This window comes from Ruditapes philippinarum, unplaced genomic scaffold, assembly GCF_026571515.1.
Source record: "Ruditapes philippinarum isolate M1 unplaced genomic scaffold, ASM2657151v2 ctg5085_1_1_1_1, whole genome shotgun sequence".
Classification (NCBI taxonomy): Eukaryota; Metazoa; Mollusca; class Bivalvia; order Venerida; family Veneridae; genus Ruditapes; species Ruditapes philippinarum.
Window position 1 is genome coordinate 36,218 of NW_026857100.1, and position 26,001 is coordinate 62,218.

Sequence of the window (26,001 nt, forward strand, 5' to 3'; positions counted from 1 at the left end):
GCAAATATTTTCTTTAACTTTGCTATTGTGGACACCCATTCCATTCATATTTGACTTGTAAAAACTGCAGTTTGGCGTGAACTTCCTCGGAGATTGATTTTTGATTATCTAAGTCAGTCCTCAATGTTGCTATGGTTATTTCTTGATCTGTTAACTTTTGAAACAAGGTAGCATGTTCAGTTCGAAGGTTGTGATTGGTGGCAGACATGAGGTTCAGCTTTTCATTAGAGTTTTGAACTTGCCACTCTAGTTGCTTTATCTGTAGTAAGTTGATCCATATCTGAAATATTTAATGAGTAGACATTATACAGTTTTAATCTTTTGGTGATGTTTTCTCTTAATTGTCTTAAACCATGTAGAAATTCTTTTGTCAGAAATCTTGTTCCTATTTCATATAACCATTCTTAAAATATTTACTATACACAGTTTCACACCTAAAGGTAAGAATATATGTCCTAAATTGTAAACATTGTTTATGTTTTAATGTTAAGTGAGTTGATTTTCATTTTATGGTTAGTTTGAATTATTTCTTTTTGTAGAAATAGAAATGCTGTAGGTAAAAGTGATAATTTTAAAAGCATCTCTACAGCATAATTATTATGCTATAAAAAAATTTGCATTAATAAAAGTGTAATCTCTCTTCCTATTCTAACATGCTTAATTGATAGTAATATTATGCTGAACTAAATTTAAGTGCGGTTAGTTATGTAATTTCTTTACATCATTAGAGCAATTGAACATAATTATGATTACATATGACATTTTCCTGTTTCTTAATGAGACTAAAAATTTTAACAGCCATAAAGATGAGTATTAATGCATATTGACTGTTTTTTTTTTGAGTATAATTGTTACAAGAAAATTACCTCTTGCTTCCACAGCTTTTATCCTTTCTACAAGTGTTGTAAAGTCATCTTGTCCAAAACAAACAGGCATTACTGCCAATATGACAACAAAAATACAAACTGATGTCATTTTGAAAATACAAATGTAATCAAGTTTCAGTTTTAATGAATTTCTGACATTAAACTTAATTATGGTAACATACAATACACTCTGCCTTTGGAATGGGTTTGTGGAAACAAAAGACTTAAAGATAAGATTAAACTAAAAACGAAGAGGCCAAAACATACATGGACATAAATATAGGGCAATATGCTTATCTTATCAGTCATTGAAACGTTGTTTAGTACAAGAATGTTGTATCAGGATATAAATGAACAAACAGTTTAATACAGATTCAACATTATTGTAAGACTAAGTCTGTCTACATTGATAACTTTGTCTTAACAATTGAATTTTCTCAGCTTTTTATTATATTTAAGCATAGAGTGCTAAAAGGTGACCCTTGAGAGTGAACAAGTTGAAAAGAACAGTCAGATCTTCTTGCCTGAAACTGCCTGGCTTAGAGCTTAGATATTTGTGGCATACATAGTGGTGTTCTTCAAAGTCATAATATCATGGCTCCGAGTTTAAAAAAAAAAATGCCTTGTTTAATGTATTTGCTCTGAAAGGATAATAATTGAGACCTAATTTATTCTTGTTTAAGATTTGCAGGATGCTTCCAAAAACTGCTGATCGAAAGTCAGAACTTTACTGAAAGAAATCTTTTCATATTTTACAAAGAAAGGACATTGTAACCTCTAAACAACTTTTGCTAAAACATGTGCTCAACTTATTTAGTTTGAGATGAGAAAGTCAAGCTGTGGACAAGGTAAATTTCTGTCTAACTGGAAACTTTCCACACCCCTGCTCAAGTGCCAGTTTGAGCATCAAATGATATGCAAATTGGCACTTTGAACCTGTATTTTATCACCAAAAAATAAAAGCTTAACTGAATGATTGCACATTGACAGTTGCATCAAGGAAGCTTTTCTTTATCTCTGTGTACATGTAGGTGTATTGTGTTGTGTTTGTACAATTCTGTGCACAAGATAAAATTTCACACTGATTAAAGTTATTATGCCTCAGGTATTAAGTATACAACATGTAATAGAAAGAGCACCGAAACATGAGGCTTTCTGATTTGTACGAAGAGCATGGCCCTGAGTATAAATCAGATTGCCAAGTGTTTTGATGTTCTTTCTCTTTTGTATCATAGTCACAATATGAAACCCCAGAAAAAAAGTAACCAATGAAGGAGCATCTGAATATTATATTTCTATCGCTATCCTTTTCTCTGTTGTCAAAATATGTAAATCCCAGACATAATGAACCAATCAATCTCTGGAGTGTGGGTAAATAATACATGCAGTCCAGTTAGTGCATGTATATGATTTACTTCTGACACATTTTCAACCGAAAGATCCCCAAACTATGATACAAGTACAATTAACCTTATTTGGCAAGTTCTATTTTTCTTATTTTCTACTAGTACTCATGGCTTGATACTACATATATTAATAACACTTTCTTACCAAGACAGAAGAAACACAAGTCTGGCAACTTATATAACTGTGGCATCTATTTTTTCTCAGTTATCTCCTTTAAAGCACTTAGGATATAAATACTAGTAGGTATGATAAACAAATTTGCATCTGGAAATATATTGCCCTGCTTTTGAGGTGTTCTTCGTCTTTATATTTTTCTTTTTTTTTTCTGTTATTGTTACTTCTTTGTCAAAGGAGATTATATTATTTTCTGTCCTCAATATGCAACAGATTGAACATAAAGCATGTTTATCTCTATTGAAAAGAAAATGTCTTCACTGTTAAGAATAATTTGATTATGCTCATTTCTAAACAAGCTGTTTCACCAGTGGCTGTAGTCTCTGAAATTTTACCATGATTCTAATGTCATGTTTAAATAAAGAACAGAAATGATGAAAATGTAATAAAATGAAAACAAAGAAAAGACATTGTGTATTTTAATAAATTTCTGTTATTAAAAGTCAGCAAGTAAAACACCAGTAAAACTACTGTAATAATTTCCCAAGATAGAACCATCTACTGGAGTCATATGCACCACCCATACTTCATCACCAGCGTTGAGTTTGGTTACTATGGTAATTGAACTTTGGTCAAGATAACTTCCTGAATATTGACCATTACCAGATAAGCTTACTAATCTTGCTCCATTTTTCATTAATACAGCATAAAATGGTCTACCATAATATGTTGCCAAAGTAACTGAGAAAAGATAGAATCCAGGTTTTGGAGTAATGAAGAGTCCATGTTGATTATGGTAGCCATGTCCCTCATTTAACAGAACTCTGTCAAATCTTATGTTCTCATTGCTTCCAAGATTATGTATAGCACTAGGGGTAAGCACAGCATGGAATGCAACAAAGTTTGTTGCTGCCCTTTGTTCTGAACTGACAATATTGAGTCCTGTAATGAATGATAAAGTAAAAATAAGATTAAAGAAATGATAACCTGATAACCTGAATTAAATTGATTATATAATTATACGAGTATTTTTTTTTTAGTTCAGTGTAAGATCAGAATATATTTTACAGAGGGAGCACCAAAATGTATATTTCATGAGTTGTGCAGCCACAAGTGAAATATGAACTTTTGGTGTTTATAAGGTGAAATATATTTCGATCTTACACTTAACTAAACAAATTTTCTTTTTATTATACACAAAGAAATGTTTAAAAAGACATTTAACTTGATATTAAATGAAAAATGTGCCAAATAAAATGAGGGGCTTAAATTCAAAACAGTGAAAATTATCAAATTGATAATTTGGGAAACAGACAAAAGCCCTCTGGGACAAAAGCCCTCCCGTCAAAAAATGACAAGGCGGACAAAAGCCGTCCCGTGAAAATGACAGGGCGGACAAAAGCCCTCACGTAAAAATAACAGGGCGGACAAAAGCCCTCCCATGAAATTAGCAAGGCGGACAAAAGTCCTCCCGTAACAAAAATAAATATGTATGTTGAATACCTGTGGTTTCTCACAAGCTTTGTTAGATTTTTATAATGATAGAAATACTAAGAATAATAAAATGTACTTAAAACATGTTTCTGAGACATTTGTATATAAAGAGCTTAAGAAATTAAACTCATCAAAGAGTACTGGTTTAGATGAAATTCCTGCTAGATTTTTAAAAGATGCAGCTTCATTTTTGAAAATACCAATTACTTTTATCATAAATATGTCAATTTCAGAAAATTATGTCCCTGATGACATGAAAGTAGCTAGGGTAAAACCTTTGTAACGACGTTGGTAGAACGTCATAATGAGCATGATAATATGCAAATACTTAAGTTGTTGAATTAACAGAAGGGAATAGTTCCCGTATATAAGGACACAAACCACTCTCGGTGGTGAGCTAGCTTTTCACCGACAGGGTTTGTGTGCCTTAAAAACGTTACATTTGGTGGCCAGTGTGGGGATGTAGACAACTGCCAGACTGGAGTTGCCCTACCCACAGATTTCCCAGGCCAAGTCTCGGGACGAGACTTCTCGGAGGGGAAAGTAATGTAACGACGTTGGTAGAACGTCATAATGAGCATGATAATATGCAAATACTTAAGTTGTTGAATTAACAGAAGGGAATAGTTCCCGTATATAAGGACACAAACCACTCTCGGTGGTGAGCTAGCTTTTCACCGACAGGGTTTGTGTGCCTTAAAAACGTTACACCTTTATATAAAAAGAACAGTAATCTTGAAGTAGGAAATTATAGACCTGTAAGCATTTTAAGCATTGTTTCAAAAATTTTAGAAAAATCAGTGTATTCTCAACTTGAAAAGTTTTTAGTTGATAATGGTTTATTGTATGAATTACAGTCAGGTTTTAGAAATTCCTATTCCACTGACACTTGTCTTATCCATCTTATGGATCATATCAGAAACAATAATTCCAAAGGATTATACACAGGCATGATAATGTTAGATCTACAAAAAGCATTTGATACTGTTGACCATGATATTTTATGTGGAAAATTGAAATTTGATGGGTATCTCTAATACTGACTGGTTTATGTCTTATCTAAAGGTAGAAAACAAACTGTTAGTGTTGATAATATTTTATCAGATTACATGCCTGTTACATGTGGGGTCCCCAGGGCAGCATCCTGGGTCCTCTTTTATTTTTGTGCTATGTAAATGACATGAGAATTAGTATAGATCAAGAATGTAAACTTATTCTGTATGCCGATGACAGTGCAATTCCTTTTTGCTCACAAAAAATCCAAGTATTATTTCTCAAAAACTTGAAACAAACACTAGAGTCTTGTTCATCTTGGCTTGTAGATAACAAATTGTCACTTCATCTAGGAAAGACTGAATGTCTTACTTTTTGGTTCCAAACGTAAACTAAAACAAGTTAAAGAGTTCAAAATTGTTTGTAAATGGACATACTATTGAATCCACAAAATCTGTTAAATATCTAGGTTTAAATATTGATGATTCTCTGTCAGGTGAATCTATTGTTAATTGTATTCTTAGCAAGGTGAATTCACGTCTTAAGTTTTTGTATAGGCAAGCAGATGTTTTAGATTTTAGGACTAGAGAAAATATTTTATGCTCAGCACTAATACAATGTCACCTTGATTATGCATGTTCTTCTTGGTACCCGAGCCTGAACAGTGTTTTAAAAATAAGCTTCAAATTTGTCAAAATAAAATTGTTAGATTTATACACGGTATGGGACCTAGAGATAGTGTCAATAATGTTTATTCTTGCTAATATGTCTTTACTAAATGTAGAAAACAGAAATAAGCAATTACGTCTTAATCATGTTTTTAAAATTGTTAATAACCAGTGCCTTCATATATGATAGAAAATTTTATACCTGGTTCGAGATATTCATTCTTATTCAACTCGGTCGAATCAGTACAATTTTAGTGGTCCCAAGAAGTTAATGGGAAAGATAATGTAACTTTTTTCAAAAAGCAATTAATGATTGGAACTCCTTGCCACATACATCAAAAAAATTAATAAGATAGGAAATTTCAAAAGCTCTGTAAAGGCCCATTTACTTAGAACAGTTAGGTTAGTAAATCATAATTAAATCCACTAGTAAGACTAGATATTGATCTCATTTTATTGTTTTCTTTTTAGCAAAGTTAATGGAATACTAAAGTTTGATATTTTACGTAAATGACATCTTCCAGTTTCCAAGTTTTGTATTTTTCAATGTTTTTGTGTTTTATATTGTATATTATAGTAAGTATATATCCAAGGACCCCATTGGAAATAAGCCTTCGGGCTTTCATGGGCAATCCGAGGTTATTGCACACTACTCTATACATGTTTCCACTTACGTCCTTACATTTTATTAAAACTAGCAAATTGATATCTAGTCATAGGAAAGAAAGAGTTTTAGATTTTGTTTGTAGTTATAATATTTTATTATTTAATGAGCCGTCTGTGATATTTATGTCTGACAAACTTCCGAAATATTTTATTACAATTGTGTCATCAGTTTTATATAAAATGCTAAAGTGTTGTTTTATGTATACATGTATGTGTGTTTTAACCTGAATAAATATCTATCTATCTATCTATCTTTCAATGCACTCAACATATTAAAATTGTTACATATATTTCTTATTGTTTTCAATTGGCCTAAGTATGTGTATGAGCTAGAACCACCTTTTATTCTGAAAATACCTTCCTGAAATGTTTAACGAGGTAAATTTTTACACGAATGTCGTTAAAAACAAAGTCACTTTTAAAAGTAATTGACTAATTACAAGGCACATTATAAATGTCTTTTACTTTAAGTTAGATGATTTTAACTTCTTTTCATCATTTATTACTCTAATAATATTAACTTCACATAGGAGTAATCCTTCATATCTATGTGAATAAATATGCACTTACAGATTTTAGCACTCATTTCTCAGGAATGTGCTCAAGCCCATACAAACACGGTTATGCCAATGGAAAACAAAAATATTCATGATTACAATTTTAATATGTTGAGTGCATTGATGATTGAAGAAAATAAAAACTATTCAACGTACATATATGTATTTGCTGCGAGAGGGCTTTTGTCCGCCCTATTATTTTCACGGGAGGGCTTTTGTCCGCCCTGTCATTTTTACGGGAGGGCTTTTGTCCGCCCTGACATTTTTACGGGAGGGCTTTAGTCCGCCTTGTCATTTTCACGGGAGGGCTTTTGTCCGCCTTGTCACTTTTTAACGGGAGGGCTTTTGTCCGGGAGGGCTTTTGTCCTACACTCTGATAATTTCACTGTTTAAAACAGTGAAATTATCAGTTTTATATTTCACTGATATATTTCTATAAACCACTGAAAAGCATGTAATAAATGTAGTGTTTATAAGGATATACAATTGTGCAATATTTTAAAAGATCATGCATGTATTCCTTTCCTATATTTGAACATCATGCATTTTATCAACTATACAAAAGGTGTTAGAACACACAGCTGTGAAATTAATATCTGTCACACAAGTTGATAGGAAATCATTTTTGTGGCCAGAAAAGGTATGAAAAATGTCTTGAGATCAAAGGTGTAAAAAAAATTCAAAGGACTTCGACTTATTTGTGGTGAATTTTATTCTATTTACACCACAAAAAAACTCTGACACATCGAAAAAGCAACTTATAAAACTTCTACTCTTATATAGGTTTTATGGGGAAAAAATCATGATTTCATTTTACTTTGACACATCCAGAAAATCAACTAATCTAAGTTCAACTCATAGAAGTTCTACTGTAGATATGAATAAAGTATGATCTAGACCAACCTGCTTGTCTTGATTTGTTGTCTTTTATTCTCTGTGAGGCCTTAATTAGTCCCCTACCGGTTTAACCGGAGGGGACTTTAGGTTTACCCTCCGTCCGTCTGTCCGTCTGTCTGTCTGTCCGTCTGTCTGTCCGTCTGTCTGTCTGTCTGTCAGTCTGTCAGTCCGTCAGTCCGTCCGTCCACAAAACTGGATCCCGCGATAACGCAAAAAGTACTGAAAATATTTTTATGAAACTTGATATATGGATAGATGGCAGTATGGAGATTATGCACGTCTTTTTTTTTTTCTTTTATGTTGAAAATTCTGGTTGCTATGGCAACAAATAGTCTGAAAAATATGGCAAATTTAACACATAAACTGGATCCAGTGATAACTCAAAAAAGTACTGAAAATATTTTTATGAAACTTGAAATATGGGTAGATGGCAGTCTGGAGATTATGCACATCTTTTCTTTTTCTTCCTATGTTGAAAATTCTGGTTGCTATGGCAACAAATAGCCTGAATTTCAAGATTTCTGATTTAAATTTTTCAGCTTTTTCACTATATGTTCTTTATTTCTTAAGGTGTTTACTTCAAACTTTAAATATAAGTTTCTGGTCATCAACCACATCATATGTGACAAGGTTTATAACTCTAGCACAAAAAATATCAGTATTACCTCCCTGAACTTAGATTTTTTAGGGGAAAAAAATGTTGTCTTTTTTAAATAACTTCTTTATTTCTAATGTATCTACTTCAAACTTCAATATATATGTTTCTTATTATCACTCGACATTTTTGAGAAGGTTAAATACTCTAGCAAGACTATTTCCAGAATTATTGTCCCCTTGAACTTAGATTTTTTTCGAGAAACTGTATTTTCACTCCAACTTCTTCATTCCTTATAGGATTTACTTTAAAATCCCACATCGTAATAATATGACAAGGTTGTATAAGGTTGTATATAAGGTTGTAATTTCCTTACTAAGCATGGAAACTTAACACATTACTGTGATATAGACAAACTTATTTTATTATGTTTTGTGGTTGATATTTTCAAATACAGACTTCATCCTCAAATTCATTATAAATGGCAATACACAGGAGTGTATGACAATTAAAGAACTTTTTGAGGGACCGGTAGGGGACTACTGTATTGCCCGCAATACTATCAAATGCTTGTTTCACTACCTTTGTCCCCAACAAAACTTATCAGAGAATCATGAAGACTATTTGTCTTAGACATGTCAGCATGACCCAGGGATATGTTCTTTTTGTTGTTATCCAAAGATGGCATTTTCAGATATTTACTGGAGAAACTAGCATCAGAAAGCTCTTTGCTGGCAGTATCAGCCTGTTTTATTTCTTTGTGATACTTGTTTTCTGTTTTATCATTTGAGTGCTCTTGGAAGATGTTCTTGTAACTGGCAAATATTCTCTTTAACTTCGCTATTGTGACACCCATTCCATTCACAGTTGACTGTAAAACTGCAGTTTGGCGTGAACTTTCCCTCGGGAGATTGATTTTTGATTATCTAAGTCAGTCCTCAAATGTTGCTATGGTTATTTCTTGATCTGTTAACTTTTGTAACAGGTAGCATGTTCAGTTTGAAGGTTGTGATTGTGGTAGACATGAGGTTCAGCTTTCATTTAGAGTTTTGAACTTGTCTCTCTAGTTGCTTTATCTGTAGTTAAGTGATCCATATCTGAAATATTTAATGAGTAGACATTATACAGTTTTAATCTTTGGGTGATGTTTCTCCTAATTGTCTTAAACCATGTAGAAATTCTTTTGTCAGAATCTTGTTCCTATTTCATATAACCATTCTTAAAATATTACTATACACAGTTTCTGACCTAAAGGTAAGAATATATGTCCTAAATTGTAAACATTGTTTATGTTTTAATGTTGAGTGAGTTGATTTCATTTTATTGGTTAGTTTGAATTATTTCTTTTGTAGAAATAGAAATGCTTTGGTAAAAGTGATAATTTTAAAAGCATCTCTACAGCATATTATGCTATAAAAAATTGCATTAATTAAAGTGTAATCTTCTTCCTATTCTAACATGCTTAATTGATAGTAATATTATGCTTAACTTAAATTCAAGTGTGATTAGTTAAGTAATTTTCTTAATATCATTAGAGCAATTGACATAATTATGATTACATATGACATTTTCCTGTTTCTTAATGAAATTTTTTTTTAGACAGCCATAAAAGATGAGTATTCATGCATATTGTATTTTGTTTTGTTTTTGAATAAAAATGTTTACAGGAAAATTACCTCTTGCTTCCACAGCTTTTATCCTTTTCTACAAGTGTTGTAAAGTCATCTTGTCCAAAACAAACAGGCATTACTGCCAATATACAACAAAAATACAAACTGATGTCATTTTGAAAAATACAAATGTAATCAATTTTTCAGTTTTAATGAATTCTGACATTAAACTTAATTATGGTAACATACAATACACTCTGCCTTTGGAATGGGTTTGTGGAAACAAAAGACTTAAAGATAAGATTAAACTAAAAACGAAGAGGCCAAAACATACATTGACATAAATATAGGGCAATATGCTTATTAGTCCCCTACCGGTTTAACCGGAGGGGACTTTAGGTTTACCCTCCGTCCGTCTGTCCGTCTGTCTGTCTGTCCGTCTGTCTGTCCGTCTGTCTGTCCGTCTGTCTGTCTGTCAGTCTGTCAGTCCGTCCGTCCACAAAACTGGATCCCGCGATAACGCAAAAAGTACTGAAAATATTTTTATGAAACTTGATATATGGATAGATGGCAGTATGAGATTATGCACGTCTTTTTTTTTCTTCCTATGTTGAAAATTCTGGTTGCTATGGCAACAAAATAGTCTGAAAATATGGCAAATTTAACACATAAACTGGATCCAGTTGATAACTCAAAAAGTACTGAAAATATTTTTATGAAACTTGAAATATGGGTAGATGGCAGTCTGGAGATTATGCACATATTTTTTTTTTCTTCCTATGTTGAAAATTCTGGTTGCTATGGCAACAAATAGCCTGAATTTCAAGATTTCTGATTTAAATTTTTCAGCTTTTTCACTATATGTTCTTTATTTCTTAAGGTGTTTACTTCAAACTTTAAATATAAGTTTCTGGTCATCAACCACATCATATGTGACAAGGTTTATAACTCTAGCACAAAAAATATTAGTATTACCTCCCTTGAACTTAGATTTTTTAGGGGAAAAAATGTTGTCTTTTTTAAATAACTTCTTTATTTCCTAATGTATCTACTTCAAACTTCATATATATGTTTCTTATTATCACTCGACATTTTTGAGAAGGTTAAATACTCTAGCAAGACTATTTCCAGAATTATGTCCCCCTTGAACTTAGATTTTTTTCGAGAAACTGGTATTTTCACTCCAACTTCTTCATTCCTTATAGGATTTACTTTAAAATCCCACATCGTAATAATATGACAAGGTTGTATAAACATAATTTCCTTACTAAGCATGGAAACTTAACACATTACTGTGATATAGACAAACTTATTTTATGTTTTGTGGTTGATATTTTCAAATACAGACTTCATCCTCAAATTCATTATAAATGGCAATACACAGGAGTGTATGACAATTAAAGAACTTTTTGAGGGACCGGTAGGGGACTGCTGTATTGCCCGCAATACTATCAAATGCTTGTCTTATCAGTCATTGAAATGTTGTTTAGTACGAGAATGTTGTATCAGCATATAAATGAACAAACAGTTTAATACAGATTCAACATTATTGTAATAATAAGTCTGACACCACATTGATAAATTTGTGCAACAATTGAATTTTCTCAGCTTTTTATTATATTTAAGAGTAGAGTGCTAAAAGATGACCCTTTGAGAGTTATCAGGTTGAAAAGATCAGTCAGATCTTGTTGCCTGAAACTGCCTGACTTAGAGCTTAGATATTTGTGGCATCATATTACATAGTGGTGTTCTTCAAAGTCATAATATCATGGCTCTAAGTTAAAAAAAAATGCCCTGTTTAGTGTACATGTATTTGCTCTGAAAGGATAATAATTGAGACCTTATTTATTCTTGTTTAAAATTTGCAGGATGCTTCCAAAAACTGATCATAAGTCAGAACTTTACTAAGGGAAATCGTTTTCACATTTTACAAAGTAAGGACATTGTAACTTCTAAACAACTTTTGCTGAAAGGTGTGTTCAACTTATTTAGTTTTAGATGAGACAGTTAAGCTGTGGACAAGGTAAATTTCTGTCTAACTTACTTGCTGGCATCAGAAACTTCCCACACCCCTGCTCAAGTGCCAGTTTGAGCATCAAATGATATGCAAATTGGCACCTTGAACCTGTATTTTTTTACCAAAAAATAAAAGCTAAACTGAATGATTGCACATCTAGCTTGACAGTTGCATCAAGGAAGCTATTCTTTATCTCTGTGTACATGTAGGTTTATTGTGTTGTGTTTGTACAATTCTGTGCACAAGATAAAATTTCACACTGAATAAGGTTATTATGCCTCAGGTATTAAGTATTCAACATGTAATAGAAAGAGCATCGAAACATGAGGCTATCTGATTTGTATGAGGGGGCATGGCCCCTGAGTATAAATCAGATTGCCGTGTGTTTTGATGTTCTTTCTCTTTTGTATCATAGTCACAATATGAAACCCAAGAAAAAAAGTAACCAATGAAGGAGTATCTGAATATGATATTTCTATCGCTATCCCTTTCTCTGTTGTCACAATATGTAAATCCCAGACATAATGAACCAATCATTATAGGCATGCTCTGGAGAGTGGGTAAATAATACATGCAGTCCAGTTAAAGCACTCAGTGTGCATGTATATGTATATGATTTTAAAAAACTTCTGACACATTTTCAACAGAAAGATCCCCAAACTATGATACAAGTACAATTAACCTTATTTGGCAAGTTCTATTTTTCTCATTTTCTACTAGTACTCATGGCTTGATACTACATATATTAATAACACTTACTTACCAAGACAAAAAAAACACAAGTCTGGCAACTTATATACTTGGCAGGAACCAGTTTCCGGACAATACCAGTTTCCGGACAAGTATTATAAAGGCTCAATTTTGGCTTTTCGGTATTATATGTCATGACGATGCTTGGTTTGATTGTTTGAGAAAATAAACTTCCTTCCAAGTTGATACATCATTAAAATTTCGTGAGGATATCTTACCTGTGATTTAAAAACAGCCTTATATCCCTTTGGGGCATGTTATTTGTTCTGTTTTTTTGTATATTTCGGAATATAATTTGGGGTAGCAATTAATGCACAATTTACTTCATTCGAAGTTCATTGGGTGTAATTCCCCAGAGCTAAATCTGTAACGTATCGGAAAACGGTGTTTAGCTAGGTTTACTCCACTTTCGCACTTCGTTGTTGCCGCACACACAAAAATATCCGTTTCACTTTTCAGTCATTCCGCGACCCATCATGTGATCGTTATTTTTCCTATCATAAACATTTTTCAGTAAATCAGCTTAATTATATAAGAAAGCTAATATGTGAGAAGAAATTTTTTGTTATATTAGAATAATTATCAGTTAAAAACAGATATGAATAGCAGCTTAATATATTTCCGGAAACTGGTTCTGCAAGAGTGAACAATTTACACTTTGATGACCTAATTTAAACCTTCAGTCTGTACATTGCTTACGTCACCAGGCAGTATTAATTGTGTTATCGGACGTAGTTAGAGCTCAGGTTTTTGGTATGTTAGTTTTATTAATGCATGTTTATTATTAAAAAATAGACAATTAAAAAAACTCGAATTTTGTCCGGAAACTGGTTCCTGCCCAGTAACTGTGGCATCTATTTTTTCTCAGTTCCATCCTTCTGTCATTCCGTCATCATCAGTTTCCGTTCATTATCTTAGTAACGGTTGCACACATTCAACTCAAATTTGACATATGGATATATCACGAGAAAATACAGGTCAAGTTCCAATTTGGTCATGGTCCGATGAATTTTGACAGAGTTATGCCCCTTGATGAAATTTTTAGTTTCAGTTCATTATCTCTCCAACGGTATTACACATTCAACTCAAATTTGACATATGGATACGTCAAAGGAATGCACAGGTCAAGTTCGAATTTGGTCATGGTTCGTTGATTTTTGGCAGAGTTATGCCCCTTTCACTTTGAAAATAATATGAAATTTTCAGTTTCCGTTCATTATCTCCCAAAGGTATTTTACATTCAACTCAAATTTAATATATGGTTACGTCAAAGGAATGCGCAGGTCAAGTTCAAATTTGGTCATGGTTAGATGATTTTTGGCAGAGTTATGCCTCTTTCACTTTGAAAATAATATGAAATTTTTAGTTTCCGTTCATTATCTCCCCAACAGTATTTTACATTCAACTCAAATTTGATATTTGGATGTGTGAAAGGAATGTGCTGGTCAAGTTCGAATTTGGTCATGCTTTGATGATTTTAGGCAGACTTATGCCCCTTTCACTTTGAAAATAATATTGAATTTTCAGTTTCCGTTCATTATCTCCCCAATGGTTGTACACATTCAACTCAAATTTGACATAATTATACATACATCTTAGGAATAAGCAGTTCAAGTTCGCATTTGGTCGTGGTTCAATGATTTTGGACAAAGTTATCTCTCTTGAATGTTGGAAAAATTTTGAATTTTTAGTTTCAGCACTCACACTTTTGTATAAATGTATGTAGTCATTATTTTGGCTACAAATATACAATACAATTTACAAAAGGTTAACACTGAATAGTTCCAGTACCTTGAACTTTGTATAAAAATTGGTTTGTGTTTACATTGAACAGTTTTAAGGGCTTTGAACTTAAAATGAAAAAATAGTTTGTGCAAACAAATTTGGAACTAAATATTGTAACATCTGAAATTTTGGCTGTATGCGGGGGCATCCGTTGCATGACGACACATTTCTAGTTTCTGTTTTTGTTACTTCTTTGTCAAATGAGATTATATTATGTCCTGTTCTCAATATGCAACAGATTGAACATGTTCATCTAGATTGAAAAGAAAATGTCTTCACTGTTAAGAATAATTTGATTATACTCATTTCTTAATGAGCTGTTTCACCAGTGACTGTAGTCTCTGAAATTTTGACCATGATTTTTATGTCATGTTAAAATAAAGAACAGAAATGATGAAAATGTAATAAAATGAAAACAAAGAAAAGACTTGTGTATTTTAATAAATTTCTGTTATTAAAAGTCAGCAAGTAAAACACCAGTAAAACTACCGTAATAGTTTCCCCAGATAGAACCATCTACTGGAACAGTATGCACCACCCATACTTCATCACCAGCGTTGAGCTTGGTTACTATGGTAGCTGAACCTTGGTCAAGATAACCTCCTGCCTGACCATTACCAGATAAGCTAACTAATGTTGCTCCATTTTTCTTTAATTGAGCATAAAATTTTTTATCATAATTTGCTGCCAAGGTGACTGAGAAAAGATAGAATCCAGGTTTTGGAGTAATGAAGAGTCCATGTTGATTATGGTAGCCGTCTCCCTCATTTAACAGAACACTATCAAATCTAATGTTGTCATTGTCTCCAAGGTGATCAATATAAGGTGAACTGAGCACAGCGTGAAATGCAACAAAGTTTGTTGCTGCCCTATGTTCTGAACTGACAATATTGAGTCCTGAAATGAATGATGAAGTAAAAATGAAATTAAAGATATGATTACCTGAATTAAATTGATTATATGTAGTGTCTTTTCTGGTGCAAATCATAATGTATATGTAATTCAAAAAAAATGTGTAATATTTTTAAAGATAATGCATGAATTTCTTTCGTGTATTTGAACATCATTCATAATACTCAACAAATTGAACAAAAACGCACTGAAACAAATATAACCTGCATGCCAACATATCCTAATGCTAATTATGTGAAATCATTTGAAATCATTTGAATTCAAGGGCATAAAATTTGTAATTAAAAATTAATTTTGTGCAGTTGTAAATATAATTGCAAGGTAAAAAAGTATTAGGCTGTAAATCTATGGATTTCAACTTTCAGTAATAATAACAAATGATTTTCCTACTTAAAGAGCCTTATTCAAAAATATCCCTAAAATTTGGGAACAAAAAAAAATGCCTGTCCTGTTATGTAAACTATGTTAGAATGTTTATAGTTATAATTAACATGGTTATCCCCTTCATAATCCCCTTCATTTGATGAATGGAAATACATTATTATATATCGCACCAATTTATTGGTTACAATATTTAACCCTAATTAACATAGAAATGATTAAAGTTAGAACTAGACCAACCTGCTTGTCTTGTTTTGTTGTCTTTTATTCTCTGTGAGGCCTTAGTTTCACCACCTTTTTCCTCAACAAAACTTATCAGAGAACCATAAAGACTATTTGTCTTAGAAATGTCAGCGTGACCCAGGGATATGTTCTTCTTGTTGTTATCCAAAGATGGCATTTTCACATGTTTACTGGTGAAATGAGCATCAGAAAGCTCTTTGCTGGCAGTATCAGCCTGTATTATTTCCTTGTGATACTTGTTTTCTGTTTTATCATTTGAGTGCTCATGAAAGATTTTCTTGTTACTGGCATAAATTCTCTTTAACTTTGTTATTGTGACACCCATTCCATGCACAGTTGACTGTAAAACTGCTGTTCGGCGTGAACTTTCCTCAGAGATTGATTTTTGATTATCTAAGTCAGTCCTCAATGTTGCTATGGTTATTTCTTGATCTGTCAACTTTTGTAACAAGGTAGCATGCTCAGTTTGAAGGTTGTGATTGGTGGCAGACATGAGGTTCAGCTTTCCATTAGAGTTTTGAACTTGCCTCTCTAGTTGCTTTATTCTTCTTAAGTGCTCCATGTCTGAAATATGTCACGAGAAGTCAGTGTACGGTTTTAATATTTGGGTGATGTTTCTCTTAATTGTCTTGAAACATGTACAGATTCTTTTTTATGCTCCCCGAAAATTTCGGGGGAGCATATAGTCGGCGCCTTGTACGTCTGTCCGTCCGTTTTCTTGTCCGGAGCATAACTTGAAAACCCTTGGAGATAATTATACCCCCAAAAACGAAGTTTGGGGGGGGTATATAGGAGTCACCCGTCGGTCGGTCGGTCCAGACGTCCGTTGCATTTTCCTTGTCCGGAGCATAACTTGAAAACTAATGGTTGGAATTCAATATAACTACATACAATGGTCAGGCACATTGAGAGGAAGTGCAGTGCACAAGAACCATAACTCTATCATGACTAATTACAGAGTTATTGCCCTTTGTTACTTTTCCTTGTCCGGGGCATAACTTGAAAACTACTGGTTGGAATTCAAAACAACTTCATACAATTGTCAAACACAATAAGGGGAAGTGCAGTGCACAAGAACCATAACTCTATCTAAAGTAATTACAGAGTTATTGCCCTTTGTTGCTTTTCCATTGCTTTTTTTTTTGTCCGTTGCATTTTCCTTGTCCGGAGCATAACTTGAAGACTAATGGTTGGAATTCAATATAACTACATACAATGGTCAAGCACATTGAGAGGAAGTGCAGTGCGTAAGAAACATAACTCTATCTTGACTAATTACAGAGTTATTGCCCTTTGTTACTTTTCCTTGTCCGTGGCATAAGTTGAAAACTACTGGTTGGAATTCAAAACAACTTCATACAATTGTCAAACACAATAAGGGGAAGTGCAGTGCACAAGAACCATAACTCTATCTAAAGTAATTACAGAGTTATTGCCCTTTGTTGCTTTTCCATTGCCTTCTTTTTTTTGTCCGGACCATAACTTGAAGACTAATGGTTGGAATTCAATATAACTACATACAATGGTCAAGCACATTGAGAGGAAGTGCAGTGTACAAGAACCATAACTCTATCTAAAGTAATTACAGAGTTATTGCCCTTTATTACTTTTCCATTGCTTTCTTTTGTCCGGACCATAACTTGAAGACTAATTGTTGGAATTCATTATAACTTCATACAATGGTCCAGCACATTGAGAGGAAGTGCAGTGCACAAGAACCATAACTCCATTTTGACTTATTACAGAGTTACTGCCCTTTGTTTCTTTTCCTTTTCCAGAGCATGACTTTAAAACTACTGGTTGGAATTCAAAACAACTTCATACAATGGTCAAGCACAATAAGGGGAAGGAAGTGCAGTGCACAAGAACCATAACTCCATCTTGACTAATTACTGAGTTATTGCCCTTTGTTACTTTTCCATTGCTTTCTTTTGTCCGGACCATAACTGGAAAACTTATTGTTGGAATTCATTATAACTTCATACAATGGTCAAGCACATTGAGAGGAAGTGCAGTGCATAAGAACCTTAACTCCATCTTGACTAATTACAGAGTTACTGCCCTTTGTTACTTTTCCTTGTCCAGAGCATGACTTGAAAACTACTGGTTGGAATTCAAAACAACTTCATTCAATGGTCAAGCACAATAAGGGGAATTGCAGTGCACAAGAACCATAACTTTATCTTGACTAATTACAGAGTAATTTCCCTTTGTTACTTTTCCTTGTCCAGAGCATAACTTGAAAACTACTGTTTGGAATTCAGTACAACTTCATACAGTTGTCAAGGACATTCAAAGGAAGTGCAGTGCACAAGAGCCATAACTCCATTTTGACAAAATACAGAGTTACTGCTCTTTGATACTTTTCCTTGTCCGGAGCTTAACTTAAAACGTACTGGTTGGAATCCAAAACAACTTCATACAATGGTCAAGCACAATAAGAGGAAGTGCAGTGCACAAGAACTATAACTCTATCTTCAGTATTTATAGAGTTATTGCCCTTTGTTCTTTTTCTTTGTCTTTCTGGACTTATTACAGAGTAATTCAATTAAACTTCATCAATGGCCAACCACATTGAAAGGAAATGCAACATACATGAACCACAATTATCTTTAATTGCCCACAACCATAACTCTATGCTTCAATTCTTTTACAAGGTATTTTGTTACTAGTAACATCCTCATTTCCGAAGCATACTTGTGGTGTATTAATCACATTTAGTGATAGTTCTAGTTTGTTTAAACTTCATACAAAGGTAGAGGGCATTGAATAGGAGTGCAGTGTCAAAGAACCATAACTCTATTTTGCCCGGTTTTTGAATTATCTCCCCTTATAGAAAAATCTTGTCCGGGGCATAACTCTAAAACTATAAGAGATATCAACATGAAACTTTGTAGGTGAATAGATCCAAATAGGTAGATGTGCAGTGCATAAGAACAATAACTGTTTTTGTCCTAATTTTGGAGTTATTGCCCTTTGTTAATTTCAACACTTTGAACTTTGTCCGGAACATAATTCTAAAACTATAAGAGATATCAAGATGAAACATTGTAGGTAGATAGATGTCATTGAGTAGAAGTGCAGTGCAAAAGAACCATAACTCTGTTAAGCCTCATTTTTGAATTATCTCCCCAGATATAAAAAATCTTGTCCGGGGCATAACTCTAAAACTATAAGAGATATCAACATGAAACTTTGTAGGTGAATAGATCTCAATGGGTAGATGTGCAGTGCATAAGAACAATAACTCTTTTTGTCCTTATTTTGGAGTTATTGCCCTTTGTTAATTTTAACACTGAGCTTTGTCCGGAACATAACTCTAAAATTATAAGAGATATCAAGATGAAACATTGTAGGTAGATAGATCTCATTGAGTAGAAGTGCAGTGCAAAAAAAACATAACTCTGTTAAGCCTCATTTTTTAATTATCTCCCCTTTTAGAAAAATCTTGTACTGGACATAGCTGTAAAACTATAAGAGAAATTAACATGAAACTTTGTAGGTAGATGTATCTCAATGGGTAGATGTGCAGTGCATGAGAATCATAACTCTGCCTTGCCTAATTCTGGAGTTATTGCCCTTTGTTTATTTTAAATTTTTGAAGTTGTCCAGACCATACCTCAAAAACCATAAGAGATATCAACAAGAAACTTTGTAAGTTGATAGATAACAGTGATTAGAAGGGCAGTGCACAGAACAATAACTCTGCCTTTCCTAATTTTGGAATTATTGCACTTTGAACTTTTTCCAGGGACATAACTCTGAAACTACAAGAGGTGTACTTTCTTTTGTCCAAAACCTATTCGGGGAGCATCACCCGGCTCAAACCGGGCTCTTGTTTTAGAATATTGTTCCTATTTCATATAGCTGTTCTTAAAATATTACTGTACGACATTGTACATGTAATTATGTGTAAAAATGTCAGATATAAAGATAAGAATATGTGCCCTAAATTGTGAACATTGTTTTAGTTTAAATGTCTAATGTGTTATTTGATTGCTAAGTTTGGATTATTTCTGTTGTAGAATTACAAATACTGTAGGTAAAAGAGATGAATTTAAAAGCATCTCTACAGCATATAATGCTATAAAAAATTTGCATCAATGAAAGTGTAACCTGTCTTCCTGTTCAACATGTTTGATTGGTAGATTGATTGGTAGTAATATCATGTTGAACTAAAGTGAGATTGATTACATGTATGTAATTAATTTAACATTATTGGAGCAATGGCAGGTCATAATATGATACATAATTATGACATTTTCATATTTCTTCATCTGACAAAAACTTTTTTTAACAGTCATAAAGATGAGTATTAAAGCATATTCAGTTGTTTTTGTGAATAAAATTGTTACAGGAAAATTACCTCTTGCTTCCACACCTTTTATCCTTTCTACAAGTGTTGTAAAGTCATCTTGTCCAAAACAAACAGGCATTACTGCCAATATGAGAACAAAAATACAAACTGATGTCATTTTGTTTCAATTATAATGATCTGACAATTAAGATGCAACAAGTTGTATGCCCTTAAGAGCGTTAAGTGGAAACAAAAGGTAGATAAAACTATATAAAAGCAGGCCAGAACATTCATTGACATATATAAAGGACAATGTGCTTATCTGATAACCTTTTGACAGTCTTTGAAATGTGGTTTAGTACAAGAATATTGTATCTATTTATGAATATGCAAGCAGTTCACAGTATTGTAAGACAGTCATTGATAACTTTGTGTATTGTAAATTGGATTTTCTCTGCATTTTATCATGATTGAGCAAAGAGTGCTTGAGAGTGATTAAGTTGAATCTTCTTGCCTAAAACTGTCTGGCTCCCAGCTTAGATATTTGTGGCATCATCCTGCATGTAGTATTACATAGTGGTGTTTTTAGAGTAATAATATCATGACTCCTAGTTAAAAAAAATTCTCTACTTACTGTATTTATTGTTACTTTGACTTTTGTTAAAAGTGTGAAATCATTTTAATTCAAGGGAATAAAATTTGCACAAAACTGTATTTTTGCACATCTACCTTGACAATTGCATCAAGTATGTATTCTTTATCTCTATGTACATTTAGTTGAAAGCTTGATTGGCAAGTTTTGATTTTTCTCAAGTTCTACATGTACACATGGATGGCTTGATATTATAGAACAAGTTACATAAATGTGGCATCTATTTTTTCTCAGTTATCTCCTTTAAAGCACTTAGGAAATAGCTATGGTAAACAAATTTGCATCTGATAAATATATTGCTTTGATTTTGAGGTGCTCTTCATTCTTATATATTTTAAGTAATTGTTTATTGTCACTTCTTTGTTAAAGGTGATAATTGTATTTTCTGTCCTCTATATGCAACAGTTTGAACAAAAAGCATGTACATCTCTATTTAAAAGAAAATGTCTTCACTTGATTTTTTCCCTCTATAAATTTTACACTGATATCTTTAAACAGATTTATAAACATCACTTTGTTGCATATATTATAAACCTTTTAGTCAGCTTACAAATGAGCTGTTTCACATCTGGCTCTAGTCTTTGAATCATGGTTCTAATGCCATATATAAATATATAAAACAAACCATAAAAAAATTATAAGTGAAAACATAGATAAGACATTTTTAATTTTAATTGGAATTCTTCAATTTCTTTTATTGAAAGTCAGCAAGAAAAACACCAGTAAAACTGGAATAATAGTTTCCCCAGATAGAACCATCCGCAGGAGAATAATGTGCCACCCATACTTCATCACCTGTATTTAGTTTTGTTACTATGGTAACTGAACCTTGGTCAAGATATCCTCCTGCCTGACCATTACCAGATAAGTTAACTAATATTGCTCCATTTTTCTTTAATTGAGCATAAAATTTTTGATCATAATTTGTTGCCAAGGTGACTGAGAAAAGATAGAATCCAGGTTTTGGAGCTATGAAGAGTCCATGTTGATTATGGTAGCCATCTCCCTCATTTAACAGAACACTATCAAATCTAATGTTCTCATTGCCTCCAAGATGATCAATATGATATGGAGTAAGCACAGCGTGAAATGCAACAAAGTTTGTAGCTGCCCTTTGTTTTGAATTGACAATATTGAGTCCTGTAATGAATGATAAAGTAAAAATGAGATTAAAGATATGATTACCTGAATTAAATTGATTATATAATTATATGAGTATTTGTTTAGTTCAGTGTAAGATCAGAATATATTTCACAGAGGGAGCACCAAAAGATATATTTCATGTGTTGTGCAGCCACAAGTGAAATATGAACTTTTGGTGTTCATAAGGTGAAATATATTTCGATCTTACACTTTACTAAACAAAATAATTTTCTTTTTATTATATGCAAAGAAATGTTTAAAAAGACATTTAACCTGATATTAAATGAAAAACGTGCCAAATAATAATATTATGTGACGTCATTTACGACGTCACGTCATTAAGTTGATTTCCAGTACTGTGCATGCTGGTATTTGACTAAAACAACGTGAGGGGCTTAAATTCAAAATAGTGAAAATTATCAAATTGATAAACATTGAAATTATCAGTTTTATATTTCACTGATATATTTCTATGAACCACTGAAAAGCAATTTGATCGGAAATCATTTTTGTGGCCAGAAAAGATGTGAAAAAATGTCTTGAGATCGAAGGTGTAAAAAGAAATCAAAGGACTTCGACTTATTTGTTGTAAATTTTACTAGATTTATTCTATTCAGACCACGAAAAAAACTTTGACACATCGAAAAAGCATCTTATAAAATCTCAACTCATATTTAGATTTTTATAAGGAATATATAGGGGAAAAAATCATGACTTTCATTTTACTTTGACACATCCAGAAATCGACTAATCAAAATTCGACTCAGAAGTTCTACTGCATATTATGATTAAAGTATGAAGTAGACCAACCTGCTTGTCTTGATTTGTTGTCTTTTATTCTCTGTGAGGCCTTAATTTCACCACCTTTTTCCCCAACAAAACTTATCAGAGAATCATGAAGACTATTTGTCTTAGACATGTCAGCATGACCCAAGGATATGTTCTTCTTGTTGTTATCCAAAGATGGCATTTTCAGATATTTACTGGAGAAACTAGCATCAGAAAGCTCTTTGCTGGCAGTATCAGCCTGTTTTATTTCTTTGTGATACTTGTTTTCTGTTTCATCATTTGAGTGCTCTTGGAAGCTGGTCTTGTAACTGGCAAATATTTGCTTTAACTTCGCTATTGTGACACCCATTCCATTCACAGTTGACTGTAAAACTGCAGTTTGGCGTGAACTTTCCTCGGAGATTGATTTTTGATTATCTAAGTCGGTCCTCAATGTGGCTATGGTTATTTCTTGATCTGTTAACTTTTGTAACAAGGTAGAATGTTCAGTTTGAAGGTTGTGATTGGTGGCAGACATGAGGTTCAGCTTTTCATTAGAGTTTTGAACTTGTCTCTCTAGTTGCTTTATTCGTAGTAAGTGCTCCATGTCTGAAATATTTAATGAGTAGACATTATACAGTTTTAATCTTTGGGTGATGTTTCTCTTAATTGTCTTAAACCATGTAGAAATTCTTTTGTCAGAATCTTGTTCCTATTTCATATAACCATTCTTAAAATATTACTGTACCTAAAGGTAAGAATATATGTCCTTAATTGTAAACATTGTTTATGTTTTAATGTTGAGTGAGTTGATTTCATTTTATTGGTTAGTTTGAATTATTTCTTTTGTAGAAATAGAAATGCTGTTGGTAAAAGTGATAATTTTAAAAGCGTCTCTACAGCATATTATGCTATAAAAAATTTGCATTAATTAAAGTGTAATCTTTCTTCCTATTCTAACATGCTTAATTGATAGTAATATTATGCTTAACTAAATTCAAGTGTGATTAGTTAAGTAATTTTCTTAATATCATTAGAGCAATTGACATAATTATGATTACATATGACATTTTCCTGTTTCTTAATGAGACTAAAAATTTTAACAGCCATAAAGATGAGTATTAATGCATATTGACTGTTTTTTTTTGAGTATAATTGTTACAAGAAAATTACCTCTTGCTTCCACAGCTTTTATCCTTTCTACAAGTGTTGTAAAGTCATCTTGTCCAAAACAAACAGGCATTACTGCCAATATGACAACAAAAATACAAACTGATGTCATTTTGAAAATACAAATGTAATCAAGTTTCAGTTTTAATGAATTTCTGACATTAAACTTAATTATGGTAACATACAATACACTCTGCCTTTGGAATGGAAATATGGAAACAAAAGACTTAAAGATAAGATTACACTAAAAACGAAGAGGCCAAAACATACATTGACATAAATATAGGGCAATATGCTTATCTTATCAGTCATTGAAATGTTGTTTAGTACAAGAATGTTGTATCAGCATATAAATGAACAAACAGTTTAATACATATTCAACATTATTGTTATAATAAGTCTGACACCACATTGATAAATTTGTGCAACAATTGAATTTTCTCAGCTTTTTATTATATTTAAGAGTAGAGTGCTAAAAGATGACCCTTTGAGAGTTATCAGGTTGAAAAGATTAGTCAGATCTTCTTGCCTGAAACTGCCTGGCTTAGAGCTTAGATATTTGTGGCATCATATTACATAGTGGTGTTCTTCAAAGTCATAATATCATGGCTCTAAGTTTAAAAAAAATGCCCTGTTTAGTGTACATGTATTTGCTCTGAAAGGATAATAATTGAGACCTTATTTATTCTTGTTTTAGATTTGCAGGATGCTTCCAAAAACTGCTGATCATAAGTCAGAACTTTACTAAGGGAAATCTTTTCATATTTTACAAAGTAAGGGCATTGTAACCTCTAAACAACTTTTGCTAAAACATGTGTTCTACTTATTTAGTTTTAGATGAGACAGTTAAGCTGTGGACAAGGTAAATTTCTGCCAAACTTGTCTGCTGGCATCAGAAACTTTCCACACCCCTGCTCAAGTGCCAGTTTGAGCATCAAATGATATGCAAATTGGCACCTTTAACCTCTATTTTTTCACCAAAAAATAAAAGCTAAACTGAATGATTGCACATCTACCTTGACAGTTGCATCAAGGAAGCTATTCTTTATCTCTGTGTACATGTAGGTTTATTGTGTTGTGTTTGTACAATTCTGTGCACAAGATAAAGGTGTTCTTATTCCCTTGCATAAGAAGGGCAATATTTCAGATCCCAACAATTATAGAGGAATCACACTTACTAGCTGTTTTTCTAAGCTGTTTACAATTATATTAAACGAAAGGCTTAAATCATGGGCTGAAGACAACTGTGTATTGTCGGATGCCCAGTTTGGTTTCAAAAATGGGTATAGCACAGTTGATCCTGTTTTTATCTTACATTCACTCATACAAAGGCAAATTGAAAATAAAAAGAAACTGTACTGTTGTTTCGTTGATTATAGAAAAGCATATGACTGTATTGATAGGTCAAGGTTATGGTATAAACTTATAAAATTAGGTATTGACGGCAAATTCTAGTCAATTATAAGATCAATGTATAATGAGGTGAAATTGTGTGAAACTTGAAACTTGAAAACTTGATTTAACGCCTATTTCTACATATAAAATACATATTCAATGGCGTTGTACAGCTATATACCTTATATGTGCTACTCCCAGTGCTACCATACACAATACTCCCAGCAGTGCGACGGTCACAGTGATTGGGTCAATCCCCACCAACATGTAACAATCTACACCCCTGCACATGATAACACATGGGCTAGACTTTATTATATTATTATACAATGAAAATTATAAAAACACTAGAAATATACAAACATGCACAAAACAATTAGGAACAGACAATGCCTTCAGCGTCACTTAAAAAAGTGCAAAAAAGTCCTTGAAGTAAAATGATTTCAGTTGTCTTTTGAAAATTTCAACAGATTCACATTTTCTCATATTAATAGGTAGTTCATTCCACAATTTTGGTCCTATCGTGCTAAAAGCTCTGTCAGAAAAAGTCCTCTTCTTATTAAAAGGAACAACATAACAACCAACTGAGGATTCAGATGATCTTAAGGTTCGTTTTGACAC

The 26,001-nt window shown here is 32.7% G+C and overlaps 3 protein-coding genes across 3 annotated transcripts; all 3 read right to left on the reverse strand.

The window, feature by feature from the left end:
• Positions 1-2,867: 2,867 nt before the first annotated feature.
• Positions 2,868-10,004, reverse strand: LOC132748771 (heavy metal-binding protein HIP-like). The gene is made up of 3 exons (XM_060738406.1): positions 9,934-10,004; positions 7,669-7,721; positions 2,868-3,329 (listed from the first exon to the last, which is right to left on the reverse strand). The coding sequence occupies exons 1-3, from the start codon at positions 10,002-10,004 to the stop codon at positions 2,884-2,886; spliced, it is 570 nt and encodes a 189-aa protein (XP_060594389.1). The 3' UTR covers positions 2,868-2,883.
• A 4,856-nt stretch (positions 10,005-14,860) lies between these two features.
• LOC132748774 (uncharacterized) lies at positions 14,861-20,484 on the reverse strand. Its single transcript, XM_060738408.1, has 3 exons — positions 20,322-20,484; positions 15,953-16,519; positions 14,861-15,316 (listed from the first exon to the last, which is right to left on the reverse strand). Exons 1-3 carry the CDS (start codon positions 20,428-20,430, stop codon positions 14,874-14,876), a joined length of 1,119 nt encoding a protein of 372 aa, XP_060594391.1. The 5' UTR covers positions 20,431-20,484; the 3' UTR covers positions 14,861-14,873.
• Positions 20,485-21,558: 1,074 nt separating this feature from the next.
• Positions 21,559-24,215, reverse strand: LOC132748773 (uncharacterized). Its single transcript, XM_060738407.1, has 3 exons — positions 23,989-24,215; positions 22,858-23,424; positions 21,559-22,044 (listed from the first exon to the last, which is right to left on the reverse strand). The coding sequence occupies exons 1-3, from the start codon at positions 24,095-24,097 to the stop codon at positions 21,599-21,601; spliced, it is 1,122 nt and encodes a 373-aa protein (XP_060594390.1). The 5' UTR covers positions 24,098-24,215; the 3' UTR covers positions 21,559-21,598.
• Between the last annotated feature and the right edge of the window lie 1,786 nt (positions 24,216-26,001).

Bases quoted from the DNA above. Each gene is read 5' to 3' on its own strand.
- LOC132748773 (XM_060738407.1), bottom strand. From the start codon at position 24,097: ATGACATCAGTTTGTATTTTTGTTGTCATATTGGCAGTAATGCCTGTT. The intron at 23,425-23,988 runs GTAATTTTCTTG...TAAATATTTCAG, and splicing joins AAAAGCTGTGGAAGCAAGAG to ACATGGAGCACTTACTACGA. The intron at 22,045-22,857 runs GTTGGTCTACTT...CATTCATTACAG, and splicing joins CAACAAATCAAGACAAGCAG to GACTCAATATTGTCAATTCA.
- LOC132748771 (XM_060738406.1), bottom strand. From the start codon at position 10,004: ATGCCTGTTTGTTTTGGACAAGATGACTTTACAACACTTGTAGAAAAG. The intron at 7,722-9,933 runs GTAATTTTCCTG...TTAAACCGGTAG, and splicing joins AAAAGCTGTGGAAGCAAGAG to GGGACTAATTAAGGCCTCAC. The intron at 3,330-7,668 runs GTTGGTCTAGAT...CATTCATTACAG, and splicing joins CAACAAATCAAGACAAGCAG to GACTCAATATTGTCAGTTCA.
- LOC132748774 (XM_060738408.1), bottom strand. From the start codon at position 20,430: ATGACATCAGTTTGTATTTTTGTTCTCATATTGGCAGTAATGCCTGTT. The intron at 16,520-20,321 runs GTAATTTTCCTG...GACATATTTCAG, and splicing joins AAAAGGTGTGGAAGCAAGAG to ACATGGAGCACTTAAGAAGA. The intron at 15,317-15,952 runs GTTGGTCTAGTT...CATTCATTTCAG, and splicing joins CAACAAAACAAGACAAGCAG to GACTCAATATTGTCAGTTCA.